The 18,256-nt window shown below is 41.2% G+C and overlaps 1 protein-coding gene across 1 annotated transcript; it reads right to left on the bottom strand.

Moving 5' to 3' along the window:
- Nucleotides 1-9,155: 9,155 nt before the first annotated feature.
- Nucleotides 9,156-13,970, bottom strand: LOC147300729 (protein NLRC3-like). The gene is made up of 3 exons (XM_086284854.1): nt 13,697-13,970; nt 9,413-11,183; nt 9,156-9,333 (listed from the first exon to the last, which is right to left on the bottom strand). Exons 1-3 carry the CDS (start codon nt 13,968-13,970, stop codon nt 9,156-9,158), a joined length of 2,223 nt encoding a protein of 740 aa, XP_086140980.1.
- Between the last annotated feature and the right edge of the window lie 4,286 nt (nt 13,971-18,256).

Here is an 18,256-nt window from a genome sequence, read left to right as displayed (position 1 = left end):
GAAAATGCTGAGGATTTTCTATGAGTCTGTTGTGGCCAGTGCGATCCTCTATGCTGTTGCATGCTGGGGGAGCAGGCTGAGGGTCGCAGATGCCAACAGACTTAATAAACTAATCCGTAAGGCCAGTAATGCTGTGGGGATGGAGCTGGACTCCCTCAAGGTGGTGTCGGAGAGGCGGATGCTGTCCAAGATAAAGACAATGTTGGATAACACCTCCCACCCACTCCATGACATGCTGGTCAGTCACAGGAGCTCGTTCAGTGAGAGACTGAGATTACCGAAAAGCACCACTGAACGACACAGGAAATCTTTCCTGCCTGTGGCCATCTCCCTGTACAACGCATCCACTTAACACACTGTTTGCTGCTACAACTACACATGTTTCTTTTCCAGCTATTTATTAATGAGTGACTTTATATATATATATATATATATATATATATATGTATATATATATATATATATATATATGTATATATATATATATATATATATATATATATATATATATATATATATATATATATATATATATATATGTATATATATATATATATATCGGAGCACTCGGTCAGTTGGGGAAGATGGCCCCAACTGACCGAGTGCTCAGTGAATACCTCAGGCAGCAGAAACCCAAGAAAGAGGAGGGAGACGAGGAACCATCATGGAAGGACAGGCCCCTGCACGGTATGTACCACCGGCAGATAGAGGAGGTGGCTGATATCCAGAAATCCTACCAGTGGCTGGACAAAGCTGGACTGAAAGACAGCACAGAGGCACTAATCATGGCAGCACAAGAACAAGCTCTGAGCACAAGATCCATAGAGGCTGGGGTCTATCACACCAGGCAAGACCCCAGGTGCAGGCTGTGTAAAGATGCCCCAGAGACAATCCAGCACATAACAGCAGGGTGCAAGATGCTAGCAGGCAAGGCATACATGGAACGCCATAACCAAGTGGCCGGCATAGTGTACAGGAACATCTGTGCGGAGTATAACCTGGAAGTCCCGAGGTCAAAATGGGAGATGCCCCCAAGGGTGGTGGAGAATGACCGAGCTAAGATCCTGTGGGACTTCCAGATACAGACGGACAAAATGGTGGTGGCTAACCAACCGGACATAGTGGTGGTAGACAAACAGAAGAAGATGGCCGTAGTGATCGATGTAGCGGTTCCGAATGACAGCAATATCAGGAAGAAGGAACACGAGAAGCTGGAGAAATACCAAGGGCTCAGAGAAGAGCTCGAGAGGATGTGGAGGGTGAAGGTAACGGTGGTCCCCGTGGTAATCGGAGCACTAGGTGCGGTGACTCCCAAGCTAGGCGAGTGGCTCCAGCAGATCCCAGGAACAACATCGGAGATCTCTGTCCAGAAGAGCGCAGTCCTGGGAACAGCTAAGATACTGCGCAGGACCCTCAAGCTCCCAGGCCTCTGGTAGAGGACCCGAGCTTGAAGGATAAACCGCCCGCAGGGGCGTGCTGGGTGTTTTTATATATATATATATATATATATATATATATATATATATATATGTATATATATATGTATTAGGGGTGCAACGATATTCGTATCGATATTGAACCGTTCGATACAGTGCTTTCGGTTCGGTACACATATGTATCGAACAATACAAAATTTGTAATTTATTTTATCAACTTTCTTTCTGACGATGCTGTCTGCGTTGAGCGCTCAGTGAATCTGCGTTTGACTACTCCGCCTAGGCTGCACTTGTCGAGCGCAGATCCACTGAGTGCTCAACACAGACAGCATAGTCAGAAGGAAGAGCGCAGGGCAAGCTAGCGAGACAGAAGTTAAGCTCTCCTTGCAACATGGCAAATTGAACCTCCCCCACCCTCATTCAGATCTGGCGTTTGGAATTATTTTGGTTTTCATGTGACGTATGACCCTGAAGGTAAGTGCGTCATGGAGCTAGTGTGTTAGCGCAGTTAGCTCGTTAACGTGTTGGCTGTCTAGCCCGATGCACGGGGCGATCAGGGGTAGCTCGTTAAAGGAGATTTGCCGTGTTGTGGCGTTAAGGTCATTTCAACGAGATTAACCTGAAAGCACTAGTGGGAACACAACGAATATGACTGCACATTTACTCCGACATCATCCTAGTGCAAAGACAAGTGGAAGCAGACAAAAACAACAAGCACGCATGCTACAAACTTTACCAGAGTCATTTAGACAGCCGTTAGCACATGATTCTCCTTATGGGGACCTGATATGTTTAATATGCTGCTGAGAATATAGCCCAGAAGAAGCGTATAGTATAGCTTTTATTTTGGAAAGAGACATTTCTCTGTAATAAACTCTCTTTTCCAAAGATGAGTGATTCCTCAGTCAGATACAGGGCTCGCAATATCGCTAGCCCGACGTCCTGAGGCTAGCGATTTTTCCAGTCGGGCTACCAAAATCTATCTCTGCCCTGCCCGTCGGGCTATTGTAGGAAGGAAAAATATATGTCAATGCTTTTGCATTCTTTCGGAAATGTAGCTGGGTAATTATGTCATTGGCATTGTTTTTTGCTTTCACTTTGCAATCGCGCGAACTGTGTGTAGAGAGCGACAGCACTGATTGGTGAGTGGTGATAATTTGTGCACCAATTCCTCTGACATCGTCTTATTAATCGTTAGCTTACTATGCAAACATGACAAGTGAAATCTCCCGCAGCTTAAACATGTGAGAGGTTGATCGCGCAGAGAATCGCTGAGTGTTATGTGAGTGCGTGTGTAAAAGCAGCAGGATATATATTTTAGTTCTGCTGAGCCAAATAAGACAGGTCAGGGTGAAGAAGTGACAGCCAAAGAAAAGCTTACCACAAAACGGAAAAGTTATGACAAATCAGACTATAAGGCAAAAAGAAAGTGCAGCTTTATGGTTTCATGGACAAAATAATTTCAGTGGCTGCAATATGATGAGCTATATACAGTGGGGCAAAAAAGTATTTAGTCAGCCACCGATTGTGCAAGTTCCCCCACTTAAAATGATGACAGAGGTCAGTAATTTGCACCAGAGATACACTTCAACTGTGAGAGACAGAATGTGAAAAAAAAATCCATGAATTCACATGGTAGGATTTGTAAAGAATTTATTCGTAAATTAGGGTGGAAAATAAGTATTTGGTCACCTCAAACAAGGAAAATCTCTGGCTCTCACAGACCTGTAACGTCTTCTGTAAGAAGCTTTTCTGTCCCCCACTCGTTACCTGTATGAATGGCACCTGTTTGAACTCATCATCTGTATAAAAGACACCTGTCCACAGCCTCAAACAGTCAGACTCCAAACTCCGCCATGGCCAAGACCAAAGAGCTTTCGAAGGACACCAGGAAAAGTATTGTAGACCTGCACCAGACTGGGAAGAGTGAATCTACAATAGGCAAGCAGCTTGGTGTGAAAAAATCAACTGTGGGAGCAATCATCAGAAAATGGAAGACATACAAGACCACTGATAATCTCCCTCGATCTGGGGCTCCACGCAAGATCTCATCCCGTGGGGTCAAAATGATCATGAGAACGGTGAGCAAAGATCCCAGAACCACACGGGGGGACCTGGTGAATGACCTGCAGAGAGCTGGGACCAAAGTAACAAAGGTCACCATCAGTAACACACTACAACGGCAGGGAATCAAATCCCGCAGTGCCAGACGTGTTCCGCTGCTGAAGCCAGTGCATGTCCAGGCCCGTCTGAAGTTTGCCAGAGAGCACATGGATGATACAGCAGAGGATTGGGAGAATGTCATGTGGTCAGATGAAACCAAAGTAGAACTTTTTGGTATAAACTCAACTCGTCGTGTTTGGAGGAAGAAGAATACTGAGTTGCATCCCAAGAACACCATACCTACTGTGAAGCATGGGGGTGGAAACATCATGCTATGGGGCTGTTTTTCTGCCAAGGGGACAGGACGACTGATCCGTGTTAAGGACAGAATGAATGGGGCCATGTATCGTGAGATTTTGAGCCAAAACCTCCTTCCATCAGTGAGAACTTTGAAGATGAAACGAGGCTGGGTCCAACATGACAATGATCCAAAACACACTGCCTGGGCAACAAAGGAGTGGCTCCGTAAGAAGCATTTGAAAGTCCTGGAGTGGCCTAGCCAGTCTCCAGACCTCAACCTCATAGAAAATCTGTGGCGGGAGTTGAAAGTCCGTGTTGCTCGGCGACAGCCCCAAAACATCACTGCTCTCGAGAAGATCTGCATGGAGGAATGGGCCAAAATACCAGCTACTGTGTGTGCAAACCTGGTAAAGACCTATAGTAAACGTTTGACCTCTGTTATTGCCAGCAAAGGTTATGTTACAAAGTATTGAGTTATATTTTTGTTATTGACCAAATACTTATTTTCCACCCTGATTTACGAATAAATTCTTTACAAATCCTATCATGTGGATTCATGGATTTTTTTTTCACATTCTGTCTCTCACAGTTGAAGTGTACCTCTGGTGCAAATTACTGACCTCTGTCATCATTTTAAGTGGGGGAACTTGCACAATCGGTGGCTGACTAAATACTTTTTTGCCCCACTGTATTTAGGAATTCAAATTCCTCACTCATTATCAGACTTGTTTAAAGTAAATTATGAAGTTATAGTTGCAAAAATAAAAAAAGATTTAGAGAGATGGACAGTCCTGCCTCTGTCTTTCTTGGGTCGGATCGAGAGTATACGTATGAAAGTATTGCCAAGACTTCTAGACCTTTTTCAAATGCTGCCTATTAACATTCCCAACTCTACATTTGATAATTTAGATAAACTTTTTTCCAAATTTATATGGCAAGGCAAACGCCCAAGGATCAAGTTCCAAACATTAAAACTGTCAAACCTGCAGGGGGGATTGGCTGTTCCAAACCTGAAATATTATTTCTGGGCAGCTCAGATGAGACCCCTGACTGTATGGGTGCGGGATTTGTCTGAAACTCAGTGGCTAAACATTGAGAAGACAATGTGCGAAAGATCATTGGAATCCCTGCTTTGTTCTAACATTTCAATTAAAAATGTGCATATGGGGGAACGGACGAGGGTCACACTAAAGATTTGGCGTAGAATCAAACAATCATTTGGTCTTCCAAAAGAAATTTCAATGTTATCAAGGCTCTCCTCCCTGCAGGGTTTTTCTCCTATTGTGGAAGACTCTGGCTTCAGAGCATGGTCAAATAGCGGGCTTCATAAACTTTGTCATGTTGTGAGGAATGGGCACCTGAGCTCATTTGAACAGTTGAGGTCAGTTTCGGCTTCCTTCTTCTGACTTTTTTAGATTTCTGCAGTAAGAAGCTTTTTGACAAAACATAAAGAATGGAGGCAAGTTTTGGAGCCCTCACCCATTGAGGAAATATTTCTAAAAATATTTCAAAGTAATTCCTCCCCAAAATTAATCAGTAATTTTTATAACACATTTATGAGTTTCAATACAAATGCAACTTTGGATATTAAGGCAAGGTGGGAAGCTGAGACTGGCACTCAAATCTCAGAGGACACCTGGGAAGAGGTGTTCGGTGAAGCCCATCTGGTGACTAATTCTGGGCTGTGGAGAGAATTTAAATGGAAGGTGGTCATGAGATATTTTAGAACCCCAGAGATAATGGCCAAAATGAAGCCTACAAATCCTGACACCTGCTGGCGAAATTGTGGTACTTCTTTAGGAACCCACTCACATATATTCTGGTCATGCCCAAAAATCTGCTCACTTTGGAATGACATATTTAAAGTTCTCAATACAGTTTTCCAACAATACAAAGACCAACAGTTAGTCATTTTAGGAGTCTTACCAAATGGTTTTGCGGGAAACAATAAAACGTATCTCTTAAGAATCTTACAGCAGCACTAAAGTGTATCACTATTAAATGGCTGAATCTTGACCCATCTTCATATAATATGTGGATTGATAAAGCAAGATAAATTTACCAGATGGAGGAAATAACATCTGCTCTGCGGATTCAGAGAGAATTGTTTACTGAGCGTTGGCGACCCATACATGCTTTACTGTTTCAATAATTTAGCATAGGTCTCTTTCGTTTTGTTCATTTATGGCTAAGTTTGTCACATGTTATTTAATATTACATAAAGTTTTTGTTTTCTTTTTGTTTTTGTTGTTGTCTGTTTGTTTGTTTGCTTGCTTGGATTTTCTTTTGCTTCCCAGTTTTGTTTTGTGCTTCCTAATTGCAGTTCTTATTTTAATCTACATTTCTGCATTGCGGTTCCTGTAACTGTCCTACTTGTGAACACTGACAAGTACAAGTTGCAATGTTGTAAATTATAATAAAAATTTAGTTAAAAAAAAAAAAAGAACATTAAAGTCGTACATTTCTCATAAAAACAGGACAAAGACTTGGAAAAAGTCGTGTTTTTCCTTCCAGGAACCACATGGCTTCACTTTTAAAGGTGAAGTGTGACAGAAATGGACATATTTGAAGTCCAACACCTTTTTCCAGTCACATTATTAAAGCAGAAAAACTACAAGCTCATTTTCATTCCAACAAGTCATCTTCTGACCTGGACTAACAACACTGGTCTCTATGTGCAGCTGGCTGTGAGACCAGTGCTCAGGGAGCGTCTACAAAGTGCAACACTGAAAGAACATCACACACTCATTTGCTTCCAGCACTTTCACACAAACATCTACTGTCATTATTGTCACCAAACTCTGTGGATCCTTTATTGCAAATTCAAATGGGATCAAATGGTCAGACAAAAGAGGGTTATGAGGAAATATGATGAAATGTTGTGTATTAGCAGCAAGTTATTGAATCATTTTCCTCAGAAACCAAACAAAATGATTGACAAACATGTTTTTACAAACTCAGTGTTGGACTTGGATCAGCAGGATAAGCTGATGTTTAAAGGCATTTGAGTCTCGCTGTATGAGAGTCCAGTTCTTACTCAATATTTATGGATGATGTTCTTTCAGTGTTGCACTTTGTAGACGCTCCCTGAGCCTCACAGCCAGCTGCACATGGACCAGCTGACGTTACCCAGCATTAGAGGCGGATGTAAAAAATTCATGTTCCCATTTGAATGGTTTTAATTTGAATAAAACGATGTTGATTCATTCAATCCTGAATCGATGTTTCATATAAATGTATTTTGCCAGAATCTCAGGTTAAAGCTCACAAACTATTTCAACAAGCAGCAAACAGCTAAAACAGTAAATGAGAGCAGCTAAACACACAAAGATGGAAACACAGAGCGTGGATCGTTCACTCGACGGCACGTACACGGACACGCCGTCGGGGCTGAAAGTGGACAGCTCACAGATCCTGAAGCTGCAGGTTTCATCTGTCTCCAACCAAAACTGAGTGAAGCAGCAGCAAAAGAAGATCCAAACTCTGCTTCACGTTTGATCAATATGCTCATGAATTCTCTCTGACTTTGGCTGTTCCTGCCTGCACAGCTCTCTCTCTCTCTCAGTGTACTCCAAGAACAGCTTCAAACATCTGTTTCTGCATCATTCACTGTTTATTAGCCACCAGTCTGCTGTTGTGTTCAGTGCTGTCGGCCTCTGACAGTAAAGCCTCATTTCTGCTGTTCCATGGAAACTTTTTAAAATGATGACAGATTACAAACTCTCGGCTGTGTCTGTAATCAAACCTCTGTAACTTTGCTTCACTTCAGCAGCATCAGCTCATGTTCACATGTTGATTCATGGTTTTCATGGTTGATTTACCTCATTTTTTCAAAAATGACCTCTGACAGGAAAGTCTCATTTCTGCTGCTCAACACTGAAGAAATGTAAACTTTTCAAAATGATGACAAATTGGAAAACACCTAAACCCAGGAGATGTAACCCTTCTCTCTGGGGCGGAGGCAAGCGGACCACCTCTTTGATTAGAGCTGTGTCTCTAATCAAAGCAGAGATGGAACGATGCCACCTTTTTTTTTTAATATCTTGCTGCATTTTGTATAAATTCATACTCAAGTTTAAAAAATCTAAACACTAAAGCTGTTCTGTTATACCTGTCTGCAAAAACACACTGCAGCCAAAACATTAGACAATACTGATCTTTGTATTTAAACTTTTTTCAGAACTTTAAATCTAAAGTATTTAAAGTAATATTCAAAAGTCATTTAAATCATTTTTATGCAGACTTCAAAAACTCTGGTTGTGAATAAAAGAAGTGCAACATCAGCACAAAATAATGTTTCTATTGAACAACTAACACAAACAGGTTGTAGAATGGAGCCTTTTCTACTCACAGCTGAACAGAAACAACATCCAGAGTGGAAAACAGTGCAAATAACTGCAAACAGGCTTCATGACACTCATGTTTGATCAGATTCACTCCCTGCTCTCACACACCAACTCCAGACCTGCATTCATCTTTTCCCTCTGAACCCCCCAAACATACAAACCCTGAGCCACCACCATTGCCCTTTCACTGACTGCCCCACTCCACCATTTGACCCTTAGAACTGAAGACGCTTCTCTCATAAGAGGTGAAACATCTTCAAGGAAACTTAAAGAAGTCCAGACGCTTTTCTTTCCAAGCTCCTTAGACTACGATGACCTGGATGTCTGAGAACCTTCACAGACTGATTTTACAAGAACAACTTGTGTCAAAAATCCCTGGCAGTGCCTCTCCGTCACACACACAAATCACTACAGTTACAAATTTAATAACTTAAAAAGTAAAAAGACCACTTTTGAGCCGTGTCTTTTTGGCCATAACAAATACCAAAAGAACCGAAATTTAATAACATTAAAACCAAACAATAAATGAGCAAAGTAGTGCATGATAAATATAGACAAATACAAAGTGCAATATAGAAACACTGGGTAAAAAGAAATGAACAATTAAAAAGGAGGATAAAAGATGTGAGCAGTAGTTAAACAGTAGAAATAAATATATAATAAACAAACAAAAATAGATAATAAATGAAAGCCAGGTCTGAAAGGTGAGTTTGGCTTTAAAAGCATGAAAACACACTGCTGTCTTCAGGAAGGCTGCTCCAGTAACAGAAAGTCATCTACATGTGGGTTTAGTTCTGACTTTAGGGACAAGTAAAAAAAACAAAATAAAATAAAAACATCTGTCCAGACAACCTGACAGTCAAAAATATAAACTCAGGAACTTAAAAGGAAAATTGTGCTGACTTTGAACGTCCGCATCAAGATAAACTTACAGATTTAAGAGTCAAAAAGTGTCAAAAAGTCTGTATCCTTACCTGAGAGTTTCAAGTTTACAGTCAGGACTCTTTAGTCCAACACACAGCAAATCCAATTCTGAATCCTGCAGGTAGTTCGAGCTCAGGTCCAGCTCTCTCAGATGATTGGATGGGGAGCTGAGAATTTCAGACAAAGCTTCAAAGCTTCTTTTTGAGAGTTCACAATCTCTCAGCCTGAGGAAGAATGACAATGGAGACATATTCTTTTATTCATCTAGCATTATTAAACATATTTGTTCATAGATTCACTTACAGCACTTTCTTGGATGCTTTGACCACTGGCAGCAGCTTCAAAAATGCCTCCTCTGAACAGGAGTATTTCTCCAGGTCGAACTCATCCAGATCTGATGACAGTAAGATGAAGACCAGAGCCGACCACTGAGCAGGAGACAGTTGATCTGTGGAGAGACGTCCTGATCTCAGGGACTGTTGGATCTCCTCCACTAGAGAACGATCATCCAGTTCATTCAGACAGTGGAACAGGTTGATGCTTTTCTCTGCAGACAGTTTCCCACTGAGCTTCTTCTTGATGTAGTGAACTGTTTCCTGATTGGTCTGTGAGCTACTTCCTGTCTGTGTCAGCATGCATAGGAGATCCTGATTGGTCTGCAGTGAAAGACCCAGGAGGAAGCGGAGGAACAAGTCCAGGTGGCCATTTGGACTCTCTAAGGCTTTGTCCACAGCACTCTGGTAGAAGTCTTTTACAGTAAGTGTTTTCTGGAAGATTTTAAAGAGAGGAGATTGTTTCTTAAGCAGGTTGACTCCAGAGTTGATGAAGGTCAGATAGACATGAAGAGCAGCAAAGAACTCCTGAATGCTCAGATGGATGAAACAGTAAACAACGTTGTTGAACATGTGGCACTCATCAGCTTTAAAGATCTGTGTGAACACTCCTGAGTACACTGAGGCTGCTCTGATATCGATGCCACACTCTGTCAGGTCTGATTCATAGAAGATCAGGTTTCCTTTCTGCAGCTGATCAAAGGCCAGTTTTCCCAGAGACTCAATGATCTTCCTGCACGACTCTGTCTCAGCTCCTCCATCATACTTGATGTCCTTCGTTTTTAGGTGAAATAGCACAAGGCGTAGGTAGAGCTCTGTGAGAGTCTTAGGCAGATCTTCGCTCTCTTTGTTCTTCATGACAAACTCCAGAACTGTAGCAGTGATCCAGCAGAAGACTGGGATGTGGCACATGATGTGGAGGCTTCGTGATGTCTTGATGTGGGAGATGATGCTGCTGGCCTGCTCCTCATCTCTGAATCTCTTCCTGAAGTACTCCTCCTTCTGTGGGTCAGTGAACCCTCTGACCTCTGTCACCACGCCAACACAGTCAGGAGGGATCTGATTGGCTGCTGCAGGTCGTGTGGTTATCCAGAGGCGAGCAGAGGGAAGCAGTTTCCCCCTGATGAGGTTTATCAGCAGCACATCCACTGAGGTGGACTTTCTAGGGTCAGTCAGGATTGTAGTTTTGTGGAAGTTCAGAGGAGGTCGACACTCATCCAGACCATCAAAGATGAACACAACCTGGAAGTCTTCAAAGCTGCAGATTCCTGCTTCTTTGGTTTCAGTGAAGAAGTGATGAACAAGTTCCACCAAGCTGAACTTTTCCTCTTTCAGCAGATTCAGCTCTCTGAAAGTGAATGGAAACATGAACTGGATGTCCTGGTTGGCTTTGTCTTCAGCCCAGTCCAGGGTGAACTTCTGTGTTAGGACTGTTTTCCCAATGCCAGCCACTCCCATTGTCAGCACTGTTCTGATTGGTTTATCTCTTCCAGGTGGGAGTTTAAAGATGTCTTCTTGTCTGATGGTTGTTTCTGGTCTGTCTGGTTTCCTGGATGCTGTTTCAATCTGTCTGACCTCATGTTCATCATTGACCTCTGCAGTCCCTCCCCCTGTGATGTAGAGCTCTGTGTAGATCTGACTCAGGAGGGTCGGGTTTTCTGTTGTAGAAATCCCCTCGAGCACACACTGGAACTTCTGCTTCAGGTCTGACTTGAGTTTGAGCTGACACTCAGTGAGAATCTCTGCATGAATAAACAGCAAATGACACAAATGAGAAAACTGCATTCTGGTTACTGTGGTTATGTGTTCAGTTCACTGGACTCTTGGTGTCATGATCCGAGTGAGTCTGAGTAACTTTCCACAGCATCAGCTCTCCTCGCCTGGGTGGAGCCCTCCTCACTCCTCCCTGCTCCTCACCTGTTGCCAATTACTCCGGCAGTATTTATGAGCAGCACTCACAATGAACCTTCTCCAGATTGTCTGCTTACCACAGTCAGTTCTCTGCCTCACATTTTGTCTTGTGCTCCTCAGCTTGTTTCGCGTAACCCTCTTTTCCTGTTCCCTAGTCGGCACCTGGATATATCTTCCAACTCTCGCCATAAGTCACGCCTCAGGATTCTGCCCTGCCACTGCTGGGAAAACTCACTCTTGCAAACTGCCATCCTCAGCTGCCTGCCTCCCTGTGCACCCACATCTCACTCTGTACCCAGATTTAATTCATCTCCTCCTCCAGCTGATCTCCACCTGCAGCCACGTAACACCTCTTAGTTTTTAAATCTTGGACTCATTCACTACACTGTGGACCACTCTGATTATTATCTCCTTTGTTCCAGTGATCCTGGATAGTTTCTATTCGCCCGATTCTGCCCCTGTTGTTCCTTTGACCTGCCTCAGCTTATGTTCTGGCCTCAGCTCTGCACTTCTCATAATACCTCGCTTGCTGTTGAATTTAGCCGTGATTCAGCTTTCTCCGTCAAGAAATCTAGTAAAATACATTTCTGTTAAAAGTCACTCAGCCTCCGTTTTTTGGTTCTGTGCTTGACTCCATTCCTTTTCATGAGCCATTGAGCCCTGACACTTGGGTTATAACTGAGGGCAGGTTTTATAGAGACACATTCGATTTAATTATGTTTATTTATACAGCACCAAATCAATACTAGCAACATTTCACATATTACATAAACAACACTATGGAGCCAGTAATGAATAAATATGTAGAATAAATGAAAGAATTTCAAGTATAAAAGTTTTTTTTTAATTCCTCCAAATAACAACAACAGTCACCCCAATGTGCTTTATATTGTAAGATAAAGAACCTACAATAATACAACTGAAAAAAAAAACAAATATCTTTTTGGGTCCTGAAAACTGAAGGCTCTGCCTCCCATTCTACTTTTAAATACTCTGTGAACAACAAGTAGGCCTGCAGAGCGAGAGCGAAGTGCTCTAACAGGGTCATATGGTACTACAAGGTCATTAAGATAAGATGGGGCCTGATTATTTAAGACCTTGTATGTGAGGAGCAGGATTTTGAATTCAATTCTGGATTTAACAGGAAGTCGATACAGGAGAAATCTGCTCTCTCTTTCTAGTCCCTGTCAGGACTCTTGCTGCAGCATTATGGATTAGCTGAAGGCTTTTCAGTGAGTTTTTTGGACATCCTGATAATAATGAATTACAGTCGTCCAGCCTGGAAGTAATAAATGCATGAACTAGTTTTTCAGAGTCTCTCTGAGACAGGATATTTCTAACTTTAGTTGCACAAATGGAAGAAAGCAGTCTTACATGTTTGTTTAATATGTGCGTTGAAGGACATGTCCTGGTCAAAAATGACTCCAAGGTTCCTCACAGTGTTACTGGAGGCCAAGGTAATGCCATCCAGAGTAAGAATCTGCTTAGATACCATATTTCTAAGATTTTCAGGGCCGAGTACAATAACCTCAGTTTTATCTGTATTAAGAAGCAGAAAGTTAGCGGCCATCCAGGTCTTTGTGTCTTTAAGACATTCCTGCAGTTTAACTCATTGGTGTGTGTTATCTGACTTCATGGACAGATGGAGCTGGGTGTCATCTGCATAGCAGTGTAAATGTATGCTATGTCTTCTAATGATGCTGCCTAAGGGAAGCTTGGTAACTGGAGCGTTGCCAGCAGAAGGCTGAAGTGGAATCTCCAAGAAAGCTGCAGAAGAAAACACATGAGCTGAAATGGTGGATTTTAGTCATATAAGGAGAACTGTGGCTTTCCTCCAACCTTTGACCAATCACCTTAGTGTCCTGTTTATCAACCATAATAAAAAGCATTTACTGTCTGGGCATTTTTTTGTTTGGGTCTCCAAACAGCAGAAAGAAATGGCAGCCATTTTTTTAACTTTACCTTCAACTGGTAAATAGATTTAAGAGAAAGCACTTTGATCATATTTGTGACGTGTCCCAAACTGTTGTTGTCGCCTCATTTATGTTGATAAAACAGCTCTAAAACCAATCTGACAATATAAATCTGTAAAATGGGCAGAAAACCTGCTGCTGGTCCCATTTTAATCAAACCAACCCAAAGAGCAGATATTCATGTGTACACAGGAGGTTATTTGTGCAGATGCATAAAACATAAACTGTTGGCTTTCTGCAGTCTCTCACTCCTGAAAGTGTTGGCAAGTGCTTTGGATTTATTATTTATATGGATTTTAATGGCACCTGTGTAATGTTAACTAAGGTTTTTATTGTTTATGTGTTTTTTGTTTAGTCATTCCCTGACTTACCTGTGGGTTCTGGGATGGTTTTATTTAAATTCTCCAACAGATCATTCTCGTTTATCCTCCCCAAAAGATTTTTAGTGACTTCAAAAGTGTTGATAGAGTAGGTATCAAACATCAGATCCACTATGTCCGTCCTCTCTGCATTCTCCAGTTTACTCACTGGGATTGCTGGTAAACCTTCTACAGACCCGTTCTTCAGATGCCACTTAAATTTTTCAAAGTCATCACATCCCAAATCCTCCAAAGTCCCCAGAAGGATTTCTTTAGGTGTCGTCATCTTTTACCCTGTAAGGACCCGATAAACAAAGACTGTAACAACAGCTGGAGAGGTAATTGTCTGATTTATCAGAATTTAACTTGATTCTAACAGCAGTTCATCACAATAAATTTCTTAGGCTCAGAATGCAACAAAATTGCACATGAAGAAGCACATAGAGAAGTATCCAAGTAACACTTTGCTACAATATAAAACAAACTATTATAAATAAAGAAAATATATAAACTAAATATATACACTACCCGTCAAACGTTTTAGAACAGCCCAATTTTTCCAGTGTTTTTGTCACGGTTTGCGAGCCGTGTGTAAATTATCAAAGGACCCTTTATGCAGGCAGCTCAGATGCAAGTGAGTTTATTCATCACATGGTGATACAAACAGAAATGGCGAAGGTGAGCATGGAAACTAAGCAAAAACCTAAAAACTAATAGTACACGAATATGAAGAAGTACACGAAGGGAAGACGAAAACACGGAACACAAGGGGTGGGAGCAAAGCACCACAACACATCACTATATAGACAGTTACACAGAGGGAGACACAGAAGGCAACAACACAGGGCGGAACAAATGGACAGAGAAGACTAAACACAGAACAGAGTGCACAGAGAAACAAGGGGGACAGGGAATCAAAACCTAGGAAGCATAGAATAACTCACAAACTAAACTGACATAACACAAAAATCACAAAGAACTGAAACCACTAGATCAGGAGACCCAGGACCCTGACAGATACACAGACAAACCAGCAACTAACAGAGGCAAACACAAGGTTTAAATACACAGAGGGATAACGAGGGAATGAGACACAGAAGGAGGACACAGCTGGGAGTGATTGACAAGACGAGACAGAGGAAACGCAAACTAAACACACTGACATGAGACACGGACCTTCACAACAAAGCAGGAAATACAAAGACTGAACTTAGAGGTACAACAAAACACAGAACCAAAACGTAAGAATAAACAAAGACACATCATGAAATCAAAGATTAACAATACAAAACAGAAAACACTGAGTCACAGACCCAGGATCGTGACAGTTTTATTGAAAATATCCTTTTTATTTCTCATTGCACTCTGAAATGAAAGCATAGTACAAATAAGCAGTTGGAGTTAAAAATAAATCATGAAACACATTTATAGACCAAAGTTTATTCTAAATGTTTGACTGAACACACCCGTGGCTTCTGTCTACAATAGAAATCAAATATTCTCCCATATCTGTGGCAGATGTTCCCGTAAACGTGGACCTTGTAATAATAATAATAATAATAACTTTATTTATAAAGCGCTTTCAAACAAAGTGCTGTACAACTAAAGAGATAAATAAAATAAAAGCGATACATAGCAATACAGGTAAAAGACACAATACAAGTTAAAAACAATAAAAATGTAAAAACTAAAAGCCATAGAATTAAGACATGTAGGATCGGGTGAACAAATGTGTCTTCAACTTGGTTTTAAAAACCTCCACAGAGCAGCCTGCCGAATATCTTGTGGGAGGTTGTTCCACAGAAACGGGGCATGAAAAGAAAAAGCTCTCCAATTGACTTTTTTCTGGCTCTAAGAACTTTTAGAAGACCAGAGTCCTGAGATCGGAGAGCACGAGATGGAACATAAAGGTGTAAAAGGTCGGAGAGGTATGAAGGTGCCAATCCGTTTAAAGCCTTGTAGGTGAGCAGCAGGACCTTAAAATCTGCTCAAACCTGACAAGGTAGCCAGTGAAGAGATCTCAGAACAGGGGTAATGTGCTCAAATTTCCCAGTTCTTGTTAAAATGCGAGCAGCTGCATTTTGCACCAACGCCAGAATCTCAGGTTAAACCTCACAAAACTTTAACAACCACCAAACAGCTGAAACAGTAAATGAGAGCAGGAACACGGATTCTGCACAAAGACGTAAACACAAAGCTCAGAGCCGCCGACGCATCAGAATCAGTGAGATGTCGCCTTTCTCACCCGATGGCACGGACACGGTCGGGGCTGAAAGCCGACAGCTCGCTGATTCTGATGTTTCGGCGGCTCCGAGCTTTGTGTTTACGTCCTTTTTACGCTGATTCTAAAGCTGTTAGTTTTATCTCTCTCCAAACAATATTGACTGAACCAGCAGCAAAAGAAGATCCAAACTACGCTTCACATAAACATCGTCATGAACTCACTCTGACTTTTGCTGTTTTGCTTCCACCAGGATAAAATCACACGTCATGCACAGCTCTCTCTCTCTCTCTCACACACAGTTTCCTGTCTAAAAATCTGTTTTCTGCATTATTCGCTTGCTTGTTACGCACAAGTCTACCGTTGTTTACAGCGCTGTCGGCCGCTGTTTTTTTCCTTTTACTTACTTCCAAAAAGAAAACCTAATTTCTGCCGTTCAACAGGCTTCTGAACAAATTTAAACTTTTTAAAATTATGCAAATTGCAAAACGCTGTGTCTGTCATAAAACCGCTGTAACTTCAGAGGTAATGTTCATATGTCGATTAATGGTTTTCTTTCGTTTTTGATCTACTGTAGAATATTTTTATAAAACCACCTTCATGTTTTTCTGTTTTATCTTCAGCTACTTTGACACAAAGGCCTCTGCTGTGATGCTCACACCTTTGATAAAGTCTTGCGAGTGTCAGCTTCCTTTTTATAGATACAAAAATATGTAAATGTACTGATCTGAATTATAATATTTCTGACTGTCTGAGGCAAAATTTCCCAGATTCAAATCGAATTGAATCGAATCGTGGATCGAATTGATTCAGGACCTTGTGAATCGGAATCAAATCGATTCTAGAATTCAGTGACGATACCCTGCCCTATTTGCGACCATGTCAACATCCAGTCCAGGCTTTTTCAAGATTGGTACTACCACAGCTGATTTAAAACATTCAGGAAAGACTCAATGAAGTATTTAAAAGAAACAGGTTGTAGGGTCCTAATGCTGACCACAGTTCCTTTATAGCCCAGGCTGGTAGAGGATCCAAAGAACAGGTTGTACATCGAGCTGCTTTTACAACCTTACTTAATCCAGAAAGGGAAATAGAGATGGACCGATGCGATATTACGTATCGGTCCATCTCTATTTCTATTAATTTACGTCAGTATCGATACTGATTTTGTATGTATTTTGAAGGATTTGAACCAAAGGCAAAAAATACCATGAGCAAAAAATGGCAGTCATGATTATAAAATAAGGAGGTTTCTTTTTTTTTAACATAGATTAAACTCGTTAAATAAAACAACAAGTTTATGAGCTTTCTTGTTATTCACAAGTTTCAGCGATTTAGCCCAGAGTCTAAAGTCATTCAGCCTTCTGTTTATACATGGTTTAGCTTTAAAGTATCTGCATTTGTGAAGAAAAAATTTTCCCATTAACAAAATCGTCCTAATCAACAGGTCAAAATCTGCATTCTCAGCAAGTATTCCAAACTTTATTACTGTCACCGTCAAATGTGGTAACTGAATTCTCCTGGACTGTAGCCAGCTCCACATGTCAGTCCAGAAGGAGTGCACTGATTCACAGTAGAAAAACAAGTGATCCAGACTTTCAATATCATTTTCACAAAATGTGCAGGCGTTCACATCTAAGTTAAATTTCCGTCTTAAGAATTCATTGGTTGGATAAACCTCATTAATGATTTTAAAGTGAACCTCTTTTACTTTAGGGGAAAGAGGAAGTGAAATATACTTTTTTCTTATCGCCTTAACCTCCATGGTCTCAAATTCTTTAAGGATATAATTTCTTTTAACCGGATTAGGGCAAATGTCGTTGATCAAAATATTCCTGATCACTTTGTTTGTAAACCTGCTGTCACCAAATTCAGCTCCAGCTATGCAGAGCTGCCTCAGTCCAGGAGAAATTTTAGACTGCACAATATCTTCTTTTATCATTGATCTCAAAGGGACTGGGATGGCTTTCACTAGGGATTTATATCTGTTAGCAGTACATCTTACATCAAATTTCTCACAAAACGTATCATGTTTTAATAAGACCCCATTATCATCCGTAAAATGAGCTACAGCCCAAATCCCTTTAGATCTCCATTCATCCATGTACACAGATTTCCTACACAAACGGATATACCTGTTGTTCCATATAGGGGTATTGTGAGGAGTAAAGTTATGTTTGTAGATTAATTTCCAGTAGAGAAGGACCTGCTGATGGAAAGCTGAGAGTTTAACAGGTAACGAACTGCAATCAAAGTCACAACGTAACAAAAAGTCTATTCCACCCATTTTGCCAAAAATCACACTGGGAATAATGTTCCAAAAGGAATTTTTGTTCCTAATGAAAGATCTT

The sequence above is a fragment of the Aulonocara sp. 'chitande type north' Nkhata Bay genome, unplaced genomic scaffold (genome assembly GCF_057382095.1).
Source record: "Aulonocara sp. 'chitande type north' Nkhata Bay isolate Kocher_YH1m ecotype deep benthic unplaced genomic scaffold, A_spYH_male_GT1.1 unmapped_scaffold_8, whole genome shotgun sequence".
NCBI lineage: Eukaryota > Metazoa > Chordata > Actinopteri > Cichliformes > Cichlidae > Aulonocara > Aulonocara sp. 'chitande type north' Nkhata Bay.
This window is presented reverse-complemented; position numbering and strand designations above follow the sequence as displayed.